This window comes from Carassius carassius, chromosome 4 (genome assembly GCF_963082965.1).
Source record: "Carassius carassius chromosome 4, fCarCar2.1, whole genome shotgun sequence".
Taxonomy (NCBI): domain Eukaryota; kingdom Metazoa; phylum Chordata; class Actinopteri; order Cypriniformes; family Cyprinidae; genus Carassius; species Carassius carassius.
Genome location: NC_081758.1, coordinates 33,927,525 through 33,950,271, shown reverse-complemented (window position 1 = coordinate 33,950,271; position 22,747 = coordinate 33,927,525). Strand labels below are relative to the sequence as shown.

General features: G+C 38.1%; 1 protein-coding gene across 1 annotated transcript; it reads left to right on the top strand.

The window, feature by feature from the left end:
- The first annotated feature begins 3,042 nt into the window (after nt 1–3,042).
- Nucleotides 3,043–20,987, top strand: LOC132131203 (heparan sulfate glucosamine 3-O-sulfotransferase 1-like). Its single transcript, XM_059543214.1, has 2 exons — nt 3,043–3,181; nt 19,697–20,987. Exon 2 carries the CDS (start codon nt 19,760–19,762, stop codon nt 20,669–20,671), a length of 912 nt encoding a protein of 303 aa, XP_059399197.1. The 5' UTR covers nt 3,043–3,181; nt 19,697–19,759; the 3' UTR covers nt 20,672–20,987.
- Nucleotides 20,988–22,747: the final 1,760 nt, after the last annotated feature.

Sequence of the window (22,747 nt, the reverse complement as noted above, 5' to 3'; positions counted from 1 at the left end):
GGAGGTTTTATCCTGACTTGCATTATTAATTCCATACTTTCACAGTCAACCTGATGACTGTTTTGTTTATTCAAAAATGAATATTTTGTAATTAATCTCTTACCCCCACGTTGTTCCAAACCCGTAAAAGTTTCATTATATTATCTATAAGATATTTTGGATGAAAAACGGTAGGATTTGAGACTGTCCCATAAACTGGCAAATAAATAACAGTGTCAAGGTCCAGGAAAGAATGAAAAGCATCATCAGAATAGTCCATCTGCCATCAATGGATCAATCGTAACGTTATAAAAGCTGATTTGGAGAGACACAGAGGAGAGGAATTGTTGAATAAAGTCGTTATTTTTGTTTTCTTTGTGTACAAAAGTATTCTCGTTGCTTCATAACGTTACGGTTGAATCACTGATGGCAGATGGACTAATCTTTTCATACTCTCCTGGACCTTGACACTTTTATTTATTTGCCAGTCTATGGTACAGTCTCAAGCTTACCGGTTTCATCCAAAATACTGTATCTTAAATTGTGTTCCTTGTTTATGTGCCACAAAATGTACAAAATTAAGACTTTCAAAAATTAAGACTTGCGCTCTGCTATCACCATTGTATTGGCCAAATAAAAGACATTCTGACTATAAAAAAATTATAATATACTGCATAAATGTATCTGGATGATCAGGAGAACTGAATGAACAGAATAAAACAGACAAAATAGAGTGAAAATTGAGCTGACAGCCGTGTAATGCTATTTTCAGGACTCACTGAAATCTTCAGACAGCCAGGCAAAGATGGACGTGCAAAAGATTCATAAGGGGACCATTGTGAAACTCCAAAAACTATCGCTCTATTTGAAGGCTAAATCTGAAGAACAGCCACCTTCTACGAGTCTGTGGTCTGACCCCCCTCCGATTCCTCCAAAACCAGCCAATACGGAGGATAACCATAAAGAAACTTTAATGAAGGAAGAGGAGAGGAACTCAGAATCCATGGGAGATGAGCATCTCTCTGAAAGGGAGAAGCAACAAGGATGAAGATCATGATGCCAGAGATGAAGAAAGAAATCAACAGAGTGCTCTCTGTATAGAGAGAAAGACAGATAAAAAGGTTGTAGGAATTGTGAAAAAAATATGAAAGACGACTGTGATCACAGCTGACGGTAGGTTCTATAGAGCGACACTGAAAGTGCAAAACAAAAAGTGTGAGACACACAGTGAAAGGGCCAAATCAGACATTCTCACTAACAAGACTGGTGGTGTGAGGAGCTCCTGGATGTCTCAAAGGAGGAAGAGGAAATGGGAGACAAACTCACCCCCCTCATGGTGCGACATCACAGGACACCGTTTTTTTTCTCCCCTAACTACCCCCCCCCCAGGTCTGGCAGGAAGCAGAGATTCAAGAACCCAAATGTGGTGAGTGAGGGAGGAAAGGGTGTGTGTTCTGAGATCTTAACCAGCAGGAGGTCTTCATTTAAACTCTCAACCCCTTCCCTTCACACTACATTACTGCTCATATGGGTGGGAGAGATAATAAGACTCCGCAGTAATCCATAATCCGACTGAGACCTTAGCGAAAGTGGAGGAAGGTGTAGTCAGACCCGGGCATGGAGGTACTGCAGTAATTTCAAAGAAAGAATTTCAATTTAGATTCATATTCATGTTCTTTCTGAACTCTTAGCATCACATAGAATCTCAATTAACCCTTTACTGTTACTTCTGCTCCCCCTTGATTAACTAGTTAGCCAAAACGTGATTTAAAAAAAACAAAATTAACCAAAATTTAATAAATAATTACAAGACATGATGACCAGTCACAGAAACTAATGTAAATAGTTTATTTATATATTCATGTAACTTACATTCATTCATATAATTTGAATACATTCATAAAACATTCATATAACTTTAAACATAAAAATGTTTATATCAGTAAACATTTACCGTACCTTCGTCAACACATGGGAAACCTTTTTTTGAGTGTGGATCTTTAGATCATATGTTAAGTAATTAAATTGACTGATGCACCAAAAAACTCAAATGCAAGAGTGCATTGTAAACGGCTGTGTGGAAATAAAAAGCTCACAGACATGATGAAAGTATCCACGTTCTGCCAAAATATTTCTGCTGCACTAGCTCATAGGAGAACAGTCAAAAATCCTTTCATGTTTTATTCACAGCACAAGTCATGAAGTACAGAGAGAAAGCCAAAAAATAAAAATAAATAAAAATTCCAAATGTACTTTCTGCATTACACATGATTATCATTCCAGCGTGGGTAATGTACCGTCAAACAGTGAATGTGTGCTGCGCATTTGGAGATTAACAGAAACTAGAGCTATACGTGCTGCCCATCTATTTGTGCCCTGTGTGTTTGTGAGCCAGCACCCTGTAAGTTATTCATGATTTTGGGGATTTTCTGGGGCAAATACATTCCAAAGACCTTGAACAGAAAAACAGAGAGCTGGAAAAAAGAAACAGGCTGTTGTGAATGTGGGATATGAGGAGGAAAAAAATGACATTTGGAGACAAAGTGAAGAATAAGTTCATGTATTTGGATAAGAGAAGACAATGAGACGCAAATCAAACGATATGGAGAAAAGAAAGAGAGAGACAGAATGAGAGAAGAGGCAGAGTGATAGTACAGATGATAGGAGGGGGGTTAGAAACAGAGAAAGAGACAGAGAGAGAGAGAGAGAGAGAGAGAGAGAGAGAGAGAGAGAGAGAGAGAGAGATAGAACGAGGGAGGGAGGAACTTCCCTCAGGGGCAATGTGTTTGTGCTCTCTCTCTCTCTCTTCCTCTCTCTCTCTCTGTTGCTCATTCACTCATACACACACTCCATCCACACATATTTGACAGACACACACAGCATGTAGACACACTTTCTAATTCATTCACTTCCCTCTCTCACACACTCACAGAATCTTTTTACGACCTTGAGTCTTATTTTTCTGCCTAGAGTCTAGAGAAGAAGCTACGCCACCTCAACTTTAAAACTGCCGTTACAGAGAACAGAAGACAGAGAGAAGGGACAGCAAGAATAGAATAAGAGAAAAAGAAAAAAAGTGGCTGGAAAGTCACTGAAGTGCTCTGAAGGATGGAATAGAGAAAGATGAAAGTCCCGAAAACATCAGGACGTAAGACTCAGACACACTTTATGAGAGAAACTGACTGAAGGAGACAAAGCTGAGGTAAGCGCTTGTCCTGTTCTATCACTGTTTCACTTCTTAGTGTCATTGCCCCCGGGCTGACCGGAGTGTTTGATCAGTGAAACTCTGTAGAATTAACCACGTCTGTGTTCCTCAGCAAATCTTGAATTTTAGCCAGCACTTTGAACTGTGCTTAAAATGTCTCATGTGTATGTTTGCATACAGCATGTCAGATTTTAAATGTGCTTTAAAAAGTGAACCCACTTCTTCACTGTGCACTCTTGAAATAAAGGTTCCAAAGGAAACTTTTGCAGCAATGCCATAAAAGAACCATTATGGTTTTCCAAGGAGCCTTTCAATGAACAGTTCTTAAAATAAGCATTGTTTTTCTTAGTATGAGGAACATTGAAAACATTTTTGACTACAATAAACCTTTTGTGGAATAGAAAGGTTCTTTATGGAACCATAGATGCCAATAAAGAACCTTTACAGAGACAAAGAAACTGTTTTGATAAAGGGATGTTTGGTATTGTTCTTAGAAGAGGTACTATAACTTCAGAGACCCATGTCTCCTGAAAACCAGGTATGACTAAGATCAGACTTATTTATTTAGATTTTTAGAATACATTCACTTTCAAGATAATTGATGCAGGTCTTTATTGTTATACACCGTACATACACAGGTGCTTATTTTGTGTCTCATCAAAGTATCAAGTAAATGCTTATGAAACTACTTTAACAAATGTCTATAGCTTCAAATCCCCTGGTAAAGTGAAAACAACATGTTGTGTCTCCAAAGAACTTTCAGTGAAAACTTATTAAAAAGAATCATTGTTCTTCCAGAGTGAATACATTTTTTATTTTTATTTTTCAACCATCAAAAAAACTTTTGTGCAATAGAAAGTTTTCTTTGTTGTTAAAGATTCTTCAGTAAACCACATATTCCAATAAAGAAACTTTAATTTTAAGAGTGTACTGTAGCTACTGTAGATTTAAATAAAAAAGCTGTTTCTATACCCCTAAAAGGCAGAAGATTCATCAATTCATTCAATATAATGACACTGTTTAATTAAGTAATAAACATGTGGATTATATTGCAAGATTTGTTCTATGAGAAAATAGACCCAGTGTATGTTTGTCATGTGTATGTTTGTGTTTGTGAGTTAATAGGGCTAATATGTTGTGTACTTCACACATGATGCTGAATTTATTGTATCAAATCATAAATGCAGCATGTGACTTGCTCTGTGACTTGTTGGCAGTTCTGCCGTAGCCTATAATGAAAGCCTTAAAAATTTAATGATAAAACTCTCCCTGTTCTTACAGTACAAGTTAGTGTGGTGAAATTTACTTTACTAAATCCCATCCCTAAATCAGATGGATAATATGAAGGTTGATATGGATGTTGTTCAAGCCTTGGGTCTACCCCAAACCATAAAATCTGATTGGCTGAAAATAATGTGGTGCCCAGACCAAGGATGTTGATCTAAAAACATGTCCTACTTGGCGAAATCACAGTAAGCTGCTTTGCTTTACATAAACATATTTGATTAATACGGTCAATGCAAGATGTTGACAAAGGAATGAGAAAAAAACAGATGGATCTGGATTAGATGAATCTCTGTCACTTAGCATGACTTCGTGGGGGCATAAAATGTTGGAGCATTAGTGATAGAGGAAGATGTGAATAATAGATATCAGATTTTATGAGCACAGAACTGCATTACTAAGTGCAATGAAACATATATAAAGAAGGAAGGAGAGATGAGAGGAAAAGAGTTGCCTATATCCTGTATGTCTGTTCAGAAGATTAGTTAAGAACAAGATCAAACAGGTTCACTCCAAAGCATTACATCGGTACGATTACCTAAAACAAAAGACTCAGACGTGGGTGGTCTGCTTTTATCCTATAACACGCATCCTAACATCCCTAGAATAAGGAATAGAAATTCACTATATTGTTAAAGACAATAATTTATGTTTACCTGTCTAAAGTCATTTGTTTTCTACATAAAATCAATCTTCATAAAGATGTAAAGAACATTCTGTGAAAATATAACCTTTATATCTTTAATATTGACTGAGTAAGGCCATGTCAAAGATTGAAATCTTAGTGGAATTAATGGTTGAAATCAAACTTTGATGATTGTTATCTCATAATTAGATTTTGAGACTTTAGCCTGGATTTCACAGACAGGGTCACATATTAAATATGGCTGAATAAGATAATAACCAGTGTTAATAACTAGTCAGTTTATAATCAAAATGCTTACAGCATTTCAAACTCAGATCCATTAATGCATTAAAAATAGAGATTATTAAATTATGTGCACATTAAATGGGAAATAGAGGACAGCATTATCTGAAAATCTGTTAGAAGCACAAAAGAAATCAAAAGCAGAATAAGCCACAAAATAAATAAATTACTAAATTGACCCAGATGAAGCCATATTTAAGTCTGTGAGTCTTGTTTCTGTCATGAAAATCTTAACATCCTGTGTTGTATCTCAAGCACCTCTTCTATTATTGCGACCTAAAGTTTTGCATTTTAAACTTTGTTAAAAGATCAAACATAATCTATACAGTAAGATAGCATTTAACTCGTTTAGTTCATGGATAACTAAATGACTGTGGTGGGTCATTTATCTGTCAGTGACTCACCTACACAGACATTAGGCTCTCGTAACTCACACAGAAACTACACCAAAACAAACCCTCACCCACACTCTAGGACTACAATAACTGAAAGGGCCAAGTCCGAAGTAGACAGCTTGGAAACACCATTGATTGACAGATGGTCAAATCTGCAGTGGGGTTCCCTATTCAAACAGAAGAATGGACACCATGTACATGTTTAGATCAGTCAACTTGTACTAAAAACTATCTTTTTAATCAGACTTTAAGCACTTATTTTCAGTTGTGACCATCTTACGGTAAAATTAGCGACCTCAGGCCATATGGATGAGAGTGAAGGTCACTATGTACTTCACAGGGACTGTACTCCAGACAAAACCACTCTTTTCTTAGGAGGGAAAAAATCCAGATAAAGTCATAAAGACAAAACAGTTGATCCTTTTAACATTAGATTGGCGTATCCTTGGATAAGAAGACAGAGATTTATGTGCGTGCATGCTTATATGCATGTGACTGTATGTGTGTGTTTACTTGTGTATAGAGAAGTCTTTTTGGTTTGTTTCTTGGGTCATTAGTGTTGACAGTTTTAGTCCATTAAGATGACAGGCTACTGCTCTCCTGCTGACCACCCTTCATGCAACGCTCTCCCCTGTAGCCTCACAGAGTCGAACCACAACACAAGAAAAAGAAAAATGAGGAAAAAATGAAACCACACAACAGTAAAACACGTAACTTCACAGAGGCGCATAGCGCATTACCACAGGCCCTAGAAAATCCCTGAGAAAAAGGCTAAAAAAATAACACCAACAAAAAATATTGTTGTAATATTGAATCGGGAAGTCTAAGACAATTCCCACCCCTATTTAAAACTCCTGATACAGTACTATGCAAAGCATGCTTGGAACTCCCCTGCCCATTTTAAGTTAATGCTACAAAAACGATTCAAGTAGTCCTTTCACAAACAGAATAATACGGTACAGCTCAAATAATACAGTCTTGGAAAACTTTGATGATGATACATTTTGGAGTTCTTACTGAAATCTCTGTCAAATTGAAACATCATTTGTTGAGTTCTCTTTTTAAATTCAGATGTGATGTTTCTCAAGTCTTTTGTCTGGAGTAAAATCTAAGCAGCAGACTTAAGCAGAAATCTTCATTTGTATTCCATTTTTTCTCATCACTGTCTAGAAGAAACAATTGAAACAACAAATAGACTTACTTCTCCCCTATGGGACAAAAGCATTGCAACACTTATCAAGAAAAAAAAACAGCAAATTCGACTGCATCTTCAAGCACACCTTGGTGTACCCTGATACAGAATTATGCATTAGATCATCCCTGCACACCGCAATATAGTGGAGGTCTCTACTCCGCTACATATGCAAGAAAAACCAACACACTGCAAAATAAGAAAAATAACATCTTATTCTGCATCCCAAGTGTCCTACAAAGTACAGAACTGCCTGGCATAACACAGCAGGGCCTGCAGGACCCCTTTCTTGTCCACACACACACACACACACACACACACACACACAGAACATACCACTGTTTCTTCACAATACAGAAGAACAAAAACACAGGCAGCGATGCAGAAAAATCCCTCTGTGCATAACACATCCATTCACTGCATGCATATCTATAAGCAAAGGATATAGCTGTGAGCTTAAGGCCCTTTCAGTATGTGAGCATTTAAAGAATCACAAAGAGGATGTTTTTCACTGCTCTTTGAATGTGAGGGGATTTAAGGATGAATCAAAAGCAACAACCTGGTGTGGAAACGCAAGCACGAGGAGAGACAAAAAGCAGAACCAAAGATGTTACTTCTGAGATTTTAGCGCAGCTGAAAGATGGCAAGCTCGCATGCAGACACACAACCACCTGCTCTGAGACTGACAGTTCCATTCATCTGGCCTCTAAACTACTTTTTTTCTTTCCAGGGATTAATTCCCAATTGCAAAGACAAATCTGAAAAAAACGATTTCTGGCGCAAGTTCATTCTCACCCTCTTGCTGTTTGTTTTGTAGAAACACTCCCTATCTATCTCTCCATTTTGGGATTTGCCAGACAAGTAGATTAAAACTAAAGAGAGTGTGAGAATCACCCCTAGTTTTGGACTGTAGAGACACCTCACAGCCAACATGATGTAGCTGGCTAATACATTTCATACCTACTGTAAAATGTTCTACTCCTTTAAAGAATTCACTGTAATTTCTGAAATGAGTAGTTCACCTAAACATTCGTTTAATTACTCATCCTCAAACATTTTTTTTTTTCACATGGATATGAAAAGGAAAAGTTTAGCACAAAATCGCAGGTGATAATCTAGGTGATAGAAAAAAAAGAAAAAAAAGAGAAAAGAAACACGAAAAAAGTAGTTCTAAAAGTAGACTTGCAAAACAATCTTTCATCACTTACTCACCCTCATGTAATTCCAAACCTGTATCACACTCTTTCTTCTGTGGAAAATAAAAAAGACAATTTGAGAAATGTTTTTTGTTCTTACAACATCAAGTAATGGTTCTTTGAAATTTCTTTATTTGTGTGTGTGTGTTCTAAATAAGAAAGTCTTGCACAACATGAGGGTGAGTAAATGATCACAGTATTTTCATTTATGGGTGAACTATCCCTTTAAGTCTGTTTTATGTAAGAAACAGGTTGTTCTCTTACGAGGGTTCTCTCGTACTTCGTCTTAGCTAAGACGCTACGGGAAAAGTCTCTTTTCACGAAATACTGAAGCAAAAAATGATCCTTAATTTTGAATTTTTGTAAAGCGCATTTGCAGCAGCACACAGCCATAGGCGAGACTATGCAGACTATGCGGCAACTGCACAGCCTATCGAGCGCAGGCTGATGCAACATCAGACCAATAAGGGCGCTTCGCGCCCTTCATGCCACTTCCCGCCGAAACGGGTGTGGCCCAACCCTATAAAAGGAGCTCGAAAAGGCTGACTCACCTGAGATTCGCCTTCGAGGGCCAGGCATACCAGTTTACAGTCCTGCCGTTCGGCTTGTCCGTGGCTCCTCGTACGTTTACGAGGTGCATGGACGCAGCGCTCGCTCCTCTCAGACTCAGAGGCATGCGAGTGCTGAACTATTTGGACCACTGGCTGATTCTGGCTCAATCACGAGCGGAGTTTCGAGGGCAGACCGTCCTTTGGCCTGTGGTCAGAACGGGAAAAGCTCCAACATATCAACTGTCTGGAAATGCTGGCAGTGGAGAACGCGCTGACGCGCTTTTGTCCCCGAATCAAGGGACACCACGTCTTAGTCCGTTCGGACAACATGTCTGTGGTGTCCTACATAAATCGCCAGGGCGGTCTCGGTTCCCGAAACCTGTACAGGTTGGCGGAACGCCTCCTGGTTTGGGCTCAGCGCAACTTGCGCTCGCTGAGGGCAGTTCATGTGCCTGGGCTACAGAATCTGGGTCCAGACAGGCTGTCCAGAAACAACATTCCCACGGGCGAATGGTCTCTACACCCGCAAACAGTCCGGCTGTTGTGGGAGAGATTTGGCAAAACGCTCACTGCCCCGCGTTCTTTTCCAAGAACGAAAGCGCGCTGTCACGGGGATGGCCGTGCTGCCCGCTTTATGCGCAGGTGATAGAACGGGTGAGAGAAACGGGATGTTCAATACTGCTTGTAGCACCATTTTGGAAGAACCAACCATGGTTCCCAGATTTGATGCAGTTAGCAGACACTGCCCCGTGGCAAGTGCTGTTGAGGAGGGATCTCCTCTCGCAGGGCGGGGGCTCGATTTGGCACCCTCAACTGGAGTTGTGGTCCCTCCATGTGTGGGCGCTCAACGGTTACCCGCTGATCTCTCAGTGGGAGTGCTAGATACCATCACTCAGGCTAGAGCTCTGTCGACACGACTGCTGTACGCCTCGAAGTGGTCGGTGTTCTCCAGCTGGTGCACAGCTCGGGGATGTTCACCCCTTAGTTGTGAGGTGACGGAGGTCCTCTCCTTCCTACAGGAGCTGTTGGATAAGGGCAGAGCCCCATCCATGCTCAAAGTTTATGTGACGGCTATCGCAACGTTTTCTGAGACAGCGCTCGGTCAGTCAATGGGAAGGAACGATTTGGTCATCCGCTTCCTTAGAGGAGCTAGGAGGCTGAATCCTCCCAGACCTCCGTCAGTCCCTGTTTGGGACCTCGTGACGGTTTTGGAGGCCATGAAGGGTTCCCCTTTCGAGCCTATCCATACGATTAGCCTCCAGCATCTGTCGTTCAAGACAGTGTTCTTGTTGGCTCTCGCTTCAGTGAAGCGTGTGGGTGACCTGCACGCGCTTTCGGTGAGCCAGTCGTGCTTGGAATTTGGGCATAATGACAAGGGTCATACTCAAACCTAGGCACGGTTATGTGCCGAAATCCCTCAACACGCCGTTTCGGGCTCAGGTTATTGCCCTGTCTGCGCTGTCGGTGTCAGGAGAGGATGGAGACTCGAGTCTTCTTTGCCCTGTTAGGGCTTTAAGAGTTTATGTGTCTCGCTCCGCTGTCTTTAGACAGACTGAGCAGCTGTTTGTCTCATTCAGTGGACGTTCCAAAGGAATGGCTGTTTCGAGACAGAGTCTATCCAGATGGATAGTTGACGCCATAGCGTTAGCTTACACTTCCAGGGGCCTTCAGTGCCCACTGGGCGTCGGAGCGCACTCCACAAGAGGCGTCGCCTCGTCGTGGGCGTGGTCTACAGGGATCTCCTTGCAGGATATATGTATGGCGGCAGGTTGGGCCTCGCCGTCTGCATTTATCAGGTTCTATAACCTGGAGGTTCCCACCTTGCAAGCAAGGCTGCTGTCGGTATAGTCGAATCAGGGCCCTGATTGGAACTCTGAGATCGCGAGCGTTATGTGCTGCCGACTGTTATATGGGCAGTATTGCGTAAGACCCGCATTGCCACATTGGTCAGGCCTTGCCTCGACTGTGTGATGTCATATTGCCACATCTACGGATGCTGCTAGATATGGGACGGAGGGCCCCCCCCCTCCTGTCCTGGACTCTCTGTGAGTCCCTCGGGTGACTGTGCACTGTAAATCCTGGGCGTTGCTTCAAGGTTTATTGGTGTGTGATCCCTGCGTGCACGGCGCTTTACATGGGGTTCCCGTAGCTTCTTAGCTAAGATGCAGTACAAGAGAACTCTCGTAAGAGAACGTACTCGGTTACTAACGTAACCTCGGTTCTCTCTAGAAGAGGGAACGAGTACTGCGTTCTCTGCCGTGCGTACGATTCACTCTGGTTCACTTCGGTGATGAAATAAATCAGGTGAGTCAGCCTTTTCAGGCTCCTTTTATAGGGTTGGGCCACAAGTGAAGTGGCATGAAGGGCGCGAAGCGCCCTTATTGGTCTGATGTTGCATCAGCCTGCGCTCGATAGGCTGTGCAGTTGCCGCAGAGCAGCCAATGAGCGAGCGAGCCGTCTCGCCTATGGCTGTGTGCTGCTGCACATGCGCTTTACAAAAATTCAAAATTAAGGATCATTTTTTGCTTCAGTATTTCTTGAAAATAGACTTTTCCCGTAGCGTCTTAGCTAAGACGCAGTACTCGTTCCCTCTTCTAGAGAAAACCGAGGTTACGTTAGTAACCGAGTACGTTTTTTTGTGTTTCACAGAAGAAAGTCATACGCTTTTGGAATTAGGGTGAGTAAATGATGACAGAATGGTATTTTTCCCCCCAACTTTAATAAGCATTAACATATTGCAGTATCTGCAATCAGGAGAAGTTCCACATCTTTCTCTCATTCAAATCCAGTTCAAACTTTCTAGTACAAACCCTTTATCTATGAGCACATTTTAATAAAACTTGATATACTGAAGTAAAACTAGTTGATAGCAGTGCATTTTAACTGACATGTTCAAACTGAAATTAAAATATATGAAAATGTTGTATTATTGCATATTTTAGTAGCATGTACTGTTTACACTACCGTTAAGAGGTCTGGGGTCAGTACAATTTTTTATTTAGTTTTTGAGAGAAATTCATCTTAAGCATCAAACATGACTTAAACTCAAACTTAAACATTGTTACAAAAGATTTATATTTTAAATAAACAATATAAAAAAGCTACTAAAACAGTTTCCACTAAAATATTAAGCAGCAAATATTTTTTTAACATTGATACGAAGAAATAATTTGTGTAGCATAATGTGACACTAAAGACTGTACGTAGTAACAGCTGCTCAAATTTCAGCTTTGCATCACAGGAACAAATTACATTTTCAAATGTACAGCATTACATTTTTGATCAAATGAGTGCAGACTTGAGTGAGAATAAGGAACTTCTTTCAGAAACTTTCAAAAACCCCAAACTTTTGATCAGCATTAGTTTATAGCCTACAGCACAGAACATGTTGTTGCTGATTTCATCTCATTTCATCCATCCCTTTTCTTTTATTGATTTTCTTTCACTATACAACATGAAATCATACTAAATGTGTCATTTCAGCCCTCATGCCTGCCGTGACCCTGCAGTAGCTGTCAGGTCCACATGCTCAATTGGTGAGTTGTATTAAGCAGAATGGTCTAACCTCCATCTGTCCACCCACCCCTACAGAGAGACAGATTATAGATGTGACCACTGACTCTCAATGATTACCCCTTCCCTCCAAATCTGTAATATTGATAATGCCCACACACAAAGAGATAGGAAATAGATAGATTCTTTCCCCTGTAGTGAAAGGCAAACACAAGTCAACTGACATGAACTACTAACCCAATCTCTTGCCCCCTGTGGCACAGTCCAGATTGCTAATCACTGAATGATTTGCTTGTCATACTGAATTGGAAAATTGCAGTTTGATAAATGAAAGGCTGTTGGCTCACAGCAGCGATTTTAGTTAATATATTTTAAATGTATAATGATAATACATAATTTAGTCGACAGTCTTTGAAATATCAAAATCATACGGGCAGAGAGAGTAAAGGAGAGAAGAACAGCGAAACATTAATTGGCTGCATGATTTCTCATAATAATATGTGATAGTATTTCTAAGCTAAAAAGCTTATTTGCCTCTGGAATAACATTTTTTTTTTGTAAGTGTGCTTTTAGAATGAAAGTTGCTAACAAGTTCCTGCTTAAGCTAAGATCTGTCAAACAAATAAACTCGCATGTGTGTAGTACTTATGTAGCAATTATTTTAGAAAGTTTTTAAAACACACAGTTTCAAAATGTATATTTCTGGTAACTCAGGTAATGTTGTCTCTTCAATAATGTTAACCACAGAAATGATTTCACAAAGAACTGCTAACTATCTTCAGGGCTTTTCATGTGATAATATTGTTAACCTAGAAATCATTCCACAAACAATTTCCACTATTCAGAATCACTTTTTGTGTGGATTTAAGATGCTTAGCACTACATAAATTAAGTACGTACACTGCTGTGTGTAAATTAGCAGTTGGACAGATTTTTTTGTTTATGCAAGTGTCCCACGCTCACCATTTCTCAGAATTTATTTGATCAAAACTACAGTTAAAACAGTAATATTGTAAAATATTTCACATAACTGTTTTCCATATTCATGTATTTTAAAATGTAATTTATCATATGATTGCAAAGTTGAATTTTCAGCAGCCAATAGACTTCACTCTAATATCACTCTAAAATCATTCTAATATGCTGTATACAGGGAAGCACATGACAATTTCAAACATAAGAGACATGAAAACCCAAAACCAGCGTTACAGCAGCAGGACTGTGGCTCTCAGGGACCAACATTGGCCACCCCTGGAATAGAAAGCTTAAAGCAACAGCATTTATTTGAAATTAAAAATTGTAACAATGTAAATGTCTTTGTTGAAAATGTAATGCATAATTTTTCTTTAAAAAAAGATATTTTTTTTGAATGGTAGTAAATTCACATCCTAGTGTTAGTATTAATCCTTATGTACTGTAGCATTCTCTGTCAACTTGCATTTTTAAAGCACATAACTACTTCAAAACTCACACTGTAAAAACAATATTGTGTAATTCTAAATGTAAAATATTGAAAAAAGAAAAGAAAAGAAAAGAAAAGAAAAGAAAAGAAAAGAAAAGAAAATGTTAATAGGTTAATAAGTTCCTATACTTTATACAGGGAAAAATGTAAAAGATCTAACCAGAAATTTCATGTAATTTTACGGTAAAATGCTATTAATTGTACAGTTTTTAGAAGCAAAAATGAAAAAATAAACATACAATTTAGTCAAAAACTCTAAACTTATATTCCCAGAATTCCCTGCATGACATTTGAAAGTATTTTATTTAAATAATCATGTTATTTAATCGTTTTTGGTATCAGTTATCTACATTTTGTTACATTTTCTGTTGTTCAATGAATGTTAATTGCATCATTTAAGTGTTGTGTGTTACCATGATGGTTTTTTGTGTTTTTTATATTAATATTTACTTTAGCTACTTGTGATGAAAGAACCCATAGTAAAAATGGCAATTCACAGGACTTTAGGACTATAAAAACTGAGGAGCACTAGACACAATCTATACAACAACAATTTCTTGACAACATCCAAAGCCAGACATGACTGTAAATGAACACACAAACCAAACCAGACTGTATTATTTCTCCATCATCCCATTATTACATTTTGCTTTCTTTACTTTCATCTACATGCTAAATTTCCATATCACATACTTTACAAGAAGAGTGCTTGTCACGAAGTAGCTGCTAAACCTGACAAGACGCAGACACATTTTCATGCCAATTATGTTGCCATGTTCTCCATGCCAACAACCTCTTTAATTAGAGTGTAGCCCCCCTCATACTTCCCCCTCCCCTCTGCTGGTACCAGACCCCCCCCCCCCCCCCCCCCCACACACACAAACACACTTCTCATTATCAATGCGAGGAACATGCAAACCAGAGGGTGCTGTAGAGTGTGTGATTCGATTGACCCAGATCTTCAATTGCAAATGAGAGCGAGAATGAAGGAGAGGAGGGAGGGATGGAGGGAGATGGAAGTGAGGAAGAGTGAGAGACTGGTGGGGTGCGGGGAGGTTCATGATGAGACTAATTTGAGGCTTAGCGGGGCGTCCGTGTGCTAAAAACTGAACAGATTGACTGAAGGTCAGTGTCTATTGGACAGATTGAATGAGATCTTTCAGAAGCATCCAAAGGGACACTTTCTGGACATTTTTCCCTGTTTCTTTCAGTCCAGCGGCAGAGACAATTGCATCCTCTCAGACACTGTTTAATCCTCTCATTCATTCTCCATTTGCATTTACTTAAGAGGAAGAGGAGGAAATCTTGAAAGTCACTTGGTTTTTCCCTGTAGTACGTCTGGTGAATCTTTGCACAGGAATATTTGTGTGAGAGTCAAATGATCTGCAGAGTCACCTCAAACACACACACACACACACACACACAAAAACAATACTGCTAAATATTATACATTTTTATTATAGATTTTTTGTAAACTAATTATTATACCAGTTTTTTTCTTCTTCTTCTTCTTGAAAAAAAAAAGAACTCAGAGAAATTCTAAAGTGCTTCTTTAAAGACAGCAGTAAACAAAGAATGGCATCTGCCAAAAGTGACAAAAACATCAAACCATTTGCATCTGCAAACGTGCTCTCCTTCTGTAAACCAAAGCTGTTACCATACCATAGACAAAAACTGTGAAAAAAATGGTAATGGTTTAACATTACTACTCCCTTAACATTACACTATATGTAATTTTATTGTAAAATACTGTTAAGTAAAAATGATTAATTACCAAATAATTTATGGTGAAAAATAGTAAAAGAACATTCCCATAAGCCCCTGCATTATTAGTAATGTACATTTGGCATTTCATGTCACATTTTCTATTATTTATGATGGGTTTTTGTTTTGCGTTATTTTAGTGTCATGTGTGTTACCCTGATAGTGTTTTGTCTTTGTGTGTATGACTTTATATACTGTTCAACTGGCCTTCTATTGTACCACCTTTATTATCATTATCAGGCAAAATGCTGATTTTCGGTAGTTCAAGTAAACTGATATATTACTGAAAGAAACTTAATTACATATACCGTTATTAAGTTATTAGAACATTAACACCTGAAACATAACACCTGAAACACTTTTTTTTACATAATGACAAATATCTGGCAACCACGGTTACTGTAAACTTGACAGGATATTTTTTTACAGTAAGGAGGTGTAGAAAGGAAAAAGCAATTGAAGCAAAATGTTTCATTTTGAACATAACTGAACATACACGCTACAATTATTTAGAATGTCAAACTAGCAATCAGGTCTATTTCACCTTTATTATTAACTAATATATACAGTAGAGCTAAAGGAGTATGGTAAGACAAGATAAAAAAAAAAAAAAACTGGTCCATGTTATTTTCATCCTCTACATGCTTCAATCCTTCACTGTAGAAAAAGGCCTTTGGTGGGCATAGATACGAAAAGTCACTACTGAAAACAACGCACCAATGTTTTTTTTTTTTTTAGACATGCCAAAGAAAGTGGCTAAATGCATTTGTTTTGCTAGGTGCCACTGAGCTCTGAACAATCCACTCGGATCGGGAACTGAGATAAAATGCTAATATGTGACAGGAAGTCCTTTGATCACAAACACTGCAGGTCCTCTTTTTTTTTTACAAGAGGCCAAGACTCTTGTAGTGTGTGCATATATTTATACGTGTCTGCGTGTGTGTGTGTGGTACCGCAGTTGTCTTGTGGTTGTGTTCATGAATGCAGGATTACTGCGTGCTGCGCTAAGCTGAGGAGACTAAATGCAAAAATGTGTAAGAAAACCAACAGAAGTTTGTGTCACTGTGCGTCGCTGGGTTTTCTTTTGGTGTGCAATGGCATTCAGAAAAGAGGATTATACTGCACAGTGAGAGGTGACAGCGGATGTTTTTTTTTTTCCTCAGCTACATAATTTGTGTGTGTGTGAAAAAGGGAGAGACTAGCTTTGTTTGCTTGATAATCAGTAGGTCTGTGAGTCCCCGATAAAGATGAAACACACATTATAGATCCCTATAAGACAACTTGTGTGTCTGAGGGAATTAGTCATCAACATAAGCTGGTTGCAAATTCATATGAATTTGTATGATCTCACTTGTGCAGTTTTGTACTGCTTAAGCTTACCTGAAGGTTAAGTCTAGGGATGGACCTTCACAATGAAGTTTAACATACAAATCTTACAGACTCGTTCAGTGTATTCTCATGAGATGGAGATGATGATGCCTTTATTTAACAGAATAAACACTTGTAAATCTAGCAAATTTTTTCATTCAATGTAGTTTGTATATTTATATGACCATTCAAATGTTTGGGGTCAAGCATTTTTTGGAGAAAAAAAATGTAAACTTCTATTCAGCAAAGGATGTACTAAATTGTTCAACAGTGACAGTAACGACATTTCAAATGTTACTTAAGATTTCTATTTCAAATACTGCAATGGCTGTTCTTTTTGACTTTTCATTCATCAGAAAATCTTAAAAAATGTATAACATTTCCACAACTGTTTTCATCATTGAGAATTATGAGAAATGCTTCTTAAGCATAAGATCAGCATATTAGACTGATTTTTGAAGGATCATGTGACACTGAAGACTGCAGTAATGACTGCTGAAAATTCAGCATTGCAATCACAGGAATGAATTACATTTCAAAATATATTCAAATAGTAATAATATTTACTATTCTCACTATATTGTTGATCAAATAAATGCAGCCTTGGTGAGAACAGAGAAATCTTTTCTTTGCAAAAAAGGTCAATTTTGCCTGTCACCAAGAACAAAAGCTAATATAAGGCAGACTCAAAACAGACACACACACAGCTTTCTGTTCACAATATCCTACAGCTCACTTTTCATGCGAAATCCAGAAAACATCACTATTAAGACAGAAATATTGAAAATCTCCTGGTAAATGTATTATTTTCCTATACTATTTGATTAAATGTCACCACCAACAGACAACATAACCCGAGGACCAGGAGCAGCACATTCTGAGGATTAAAGCTGTGAGATGAGGGAATAAAGTGGGAGACATAGACAGCCACTCAGACCCGTAATGGCAGATTTGATGAGGCTTAGCAGTAATGATGACGCTGACGCTGGTGCAGGAGTGGCAAGACCACAGGGCTCCACACTTACTCCCAACTGTGTAATTATACAACGTACAGAGCAACACCACAGCTCGTTTACAAGGGCTGACTGCTCAAAACTAGATGAGGAGCAAATTAATAACCCGTGACTCCGGCAGCAGCAGGGTACAATAACATCACAACTGTGAGGAGACTAAACATGGAAAATGAATCATTTTAAAGTAGTATAGAGGTCAGAAATGACGTGGCCAACTGTCCTGATCAGCTACAGACATCTGTTCTCATATTCTTTAGTTTAGTTATTTTCACTCTCTCAAAGAAGAAGATTCTTTGATTATATACTCATCCAAATGTCAATTCAAACATGCATGATTTTCTCCACTGAATGCAAAAGGAGTTTGCCTTTCATAACATCCATATAATGAAAGTGGGCCAGAGGTCGTCGAACTCCGAAAGCAATTTAAGGCAATATAAAAGGATCATAAAATAGTCTATATAATTAGCACACCATATTCCAAGTATTTTCAAGCCTTTTTATAACTTTGTGTGAGGAAGACATGAAATATCATACGTGTCAGCCGTGGCCAGCATTCACTTTCAATGTTTGGAAAGAGCAGATTGGATGTTCTGCTTTAAACAACCACTTTTTAAATGTTTTTTAAACAAAAATGTGAGTAATTTTCTATTTTTTATTCTAAGAGACTTTTTAAGATTATAACTATTACATTTTTGTTGAACCTGCACTAAAAAGACAAATATGTAACCACTGCATCAGTTTTGTGACTCTGAGGACAAACAACAAACATGCATATCTTTGTTTTCAATCTGAGAAAATGAACTGTCTTTGTTACATGTGATGTGAGCGTTGCATTCACTGAAATACAATGAAAAGCATGCAAAACTCAAAAACAGCCAGGATGACGCTCTGCATTTATACTTCTTAAGTTTAAGTAGCCTATCACAACCATTTCTTATCATGAGGATGATTCTCAATAACATTCACCTTTCTATTTTACTTCTATATTCTTACAGTTTTCTTAATCAGTATTTTATCACCCACTTGTAAAGTAATTAAACTACTAAAGGTACTCTATAAATAAATCAGTTTGCAATATTCTTCCATTTGTTAATGTTAATATTAACTGCATTAGTTGACATCAACACTGATACTTCTAAAGCTACACTTCGAAAGCATTTATTCAAATTAATGTTAATTTTAACATTTTCTAATACATTATTCAAATCAAAAGGTGTAATGTTTTTAATGGATTTGCAATAACATGAACTAACAATGAAAACTATTGTACTTTTATTAACTAATGTTAATACTGTAACAATGGGCAATATATTAATCCATTAACTAACATCAACTAATGGGACTTTATTATAAAGTGTTACCAGTAAATCTTATTCTTGTTATGAAGAACTGCTCTATTAACTCCAAAGGGTGGCTCATGTTGTTTAATTGGAATGACTCAGGCTCATGAGGATTGCTCCAACAGTGAGCACTAGAGGACAGCAGTGAGAAGAAAGTAAGATTGGGATGAGTAAATTTACCCAGGGAGATTTCTGAGACACTATTGTTCATGAATGTTTAATGTGTTTCTTCTCTCTGTGTTTTAATAATTCTGTTAATTAAATTAACACGTTTTACATCTATTTGTCATGTTAGTAACTTAAATTTGCCTGACAATTAATGTTTTATACATTTTGATATTCTTTTTAATGCGTGATTAATGCTGAATAATATTTTTTTTCCTGCGGATCTTACTATTTATTTTTTCTGAAAAATAATACATTTCCTGTGAACTTTCTCTCTCTCTCTCTCTCTCTCTCTCTCTCTCTCTCTCTCTCTCTCTCTCTCTCTCTCTCTCTCTCTTTAGAAATTTACTTCACAAAACTTGACTTGGTTTATGTGCCACCCTTGACCTGACAGGACCGACGGCATGTTTTGGACGCTCCTCCTGGCTTTGATCCTCTTGCTGTTGCTCCAGGCACAGCTGCTTGTTTGTCTGCATGAACTCCGAGCCTCTCTGACCAAAGTGACTTCAGCGACCCCTTCTGGAACTGCCAATGCCTCAGCTTTGCAACGTCTGCCAGGAGCCATAATCATCGGGGTGCGCAAAGGAGGCACCAGGGCCCTGCTGGAGATGCTCAACCTCCATCCAGATGTGGAAGTAGCCAAGAACGAGATCCACTACTTCAACCTGGATGATAATTTTCGGAAGGGCCTGGACTGGTATCGTGCCCAGATGCCCATCACTCTCCCTGGGCAGCTGACGGTGGAAAAGACCCCTGGGTACTTCACAGCACCACTGGCCCCAAAGAGGATATGGGCCATGAATCCAGCTGTAAAACTGCTGCTGATCGTTCGTGACCCTGCAGAGAGACTTGTATCAGACTACACACAAGTTCTCCACAACCGAATTCAGCAAAACAAGCCATATCAGCCACTCGAAGAGCTGCTATTATCACAAGAACACATCAACCCCAAATACAAAGCCCTTCAGAGGAGCTTTTACTACCAGCACCTTGCCAGGTGGTTGGAGCTTTTTCCCAGAGAGCAGATGCACATTGTGGATGGAGAGGCACTGATTCAGAATCCGTTCCCTGAGCTGCAGAAGGCGGAGAAGTTTTTGGAACTTCCACCTCGGATAAAGCCAGATAACTTCTACTTTAACGTCACTAAGGGCTTTTATTGTTTGCTGTCTGCAGGACATGACAAGTGCCTGGATGAGTCTAAAGGAAGACCACATGCACCACTTAGCAGCGAGGCTTTCCAAAAGCTTTGCCGTTACCTGCGAGTACCCAATCAAATCTTTTTCAGAATGGTGGGACAGAGGTTTGACTGGTGCTAAAGACAGCTGAAAAATTATTGACAGCTCTTACAGAGACTGAGAATGAGATTTAAATTACTACTGAAAACATTTTGTGAAAAGAGTGTCGAAGGAATATGGTTAAAAAATACAGCAACCAGTTTGCAAGATGGCCAAGCAAAGAGACCAGCATCAAAATCTGTTCTGAACGGTAATACATCTAGCCTACAGTCTACAATTTGTCTTCTGTGGAAAATAAAATAGATCTGCAGGACTTCATGCTTTAAAAACTCTCTGGACCACTTTTGAATCCAAAAGTCTCAGTTCAAACACTATTGATAAGGTGATGGTGAGAAGACACTGAACTTGAAAACGTGGTTTTCTCTAAAAGTAAATAAAGACAGAATGTGGAAAGATACCAAGAATTGCATATAATAAGTCAAATTAAAAATTAATTGTTGCTTTCAGTGGCACTTGAAGAACTGTACAAAAATACTTCGTTGCAAGATGTATTTATTGTAGTCTAATCATTTAATTATCATGTTTAATCTACTAATTTGTACTTTAAGATTTTATTTTAATTTTTGAATTGAAATGTCTATTTTTTTAATTAATTGGTTCTTTAAATTAATGAGATAATTTCATAATGTCTTAAGTTAATGCATCTGTTTTATATTCAATAAATGTACATAAAGCATCTGTTCATCTAACCACATGACAATATTTTCAACACCTCGATCAAAGTCAATTTGACAATACACAGATGTCTCTGTTACTTCATTCTGTCTTCTTTAAATGTCCAGCCCTTAATTTCAGGAGGCCTTTAGACAGCATGATAATGAAAAGTTGTGCTCAGTATCTTTTTCTGCTGATGTTATGGCTACTGATGTAACACATTCTATATCTCATTTGAGTGTACATGATTTTAAGCATATAGTATTAACTTCCTAAGGGTTAAACATTTTAATGGCTACAAAAGGACTGATACACCTTTTAAGAGTCAAACTCCCCAGCCTACATTTACTGTCACCACGCTCTGTGATCAATATAAGATAAACCATAAATGAAAAACATTTACAGACAACTTTCATATGTTAGAAACAGAAGTTGCTCTTGGTATACAACTTACATGAATACATCTTCAAAGGCAGCGAAGCCTGGAGTTTTGCCATTTGAATCTCTCGCGATATGAACAGGTAAGGATCCTGTAGATGTCGTCAGCACGCATGTCCGATAGATGGCAGTGTTTCATCTGATATGTACAGTATAGCTGATGAAAACAACAGAGCCAGGTGTTTTGAACTACTTCTTACTACTTCTTGTGATATGCGTCAAAACGTTCATCAAATTTTAAAAGTACACTAAGTAGCTTCTCTGCTTAAAAACACATATACAGAAAGAAATAGTTTGAATGTTTAAAACTATCAAAGGCCTAGAGAAATCGATTTTACAGCAGATAAGACAGGTCCAATAGTTTGAGATCACGTGACAAGCCAACGGAAAGGCCATGCATTACCGAAAGGTGCTTCCTTTAAGAGAACAATATGCATTTAATGATAAATGACAAACTAAATTGTAAAGCTGTGCCTTTAGCATATTTAGTGTATATTATTTATTATTTGCAATATATTATTTAGGGAAGTAAATGGAAGCAATTACTGAAAATAATGAAGAGGAGGCATTGTGTCCCACTACTAAACTGCCATGTAAGTTCTACAAGTTAGGCCTACTATAAATACAATACATTATTTTTAATAAATTTTATTTTTGAAAAATGGTACCATTCATGTAAAATTCTAATTCAGATTCTAAATCAGAGTATATGTTAATATATGTATTTTACATCTTAGCTGAATAAATTAATGACAGACAAATCAAATCAGACAGAATTTCAGTCGAAGAGACTGAAAGGTCAGCTAATGCATGAATTATATGTAAAGTTATAATGTTATTGTTTGTAATTGTCATAACAGCTGTAGACTACGAATTCTGCTCAGTTAGCCTGTATAGATTATAATGAATAATGAAGATGTGTGAAATTTATAATCATGGAAAAATTAATAAATTATAATATATATTACAACAGATAAATAACTTTTAATTTCTAAATAAAACAAT

Coding starts and splice junctions, on each gene's coding strand:
- LOC132131203 (XM_059543214.1), top strand. CDS start 19,760: ATGTTTTGGACGCTCCTCCTGGCTTTGATCCTCTTGCTGTTGCTCCAG.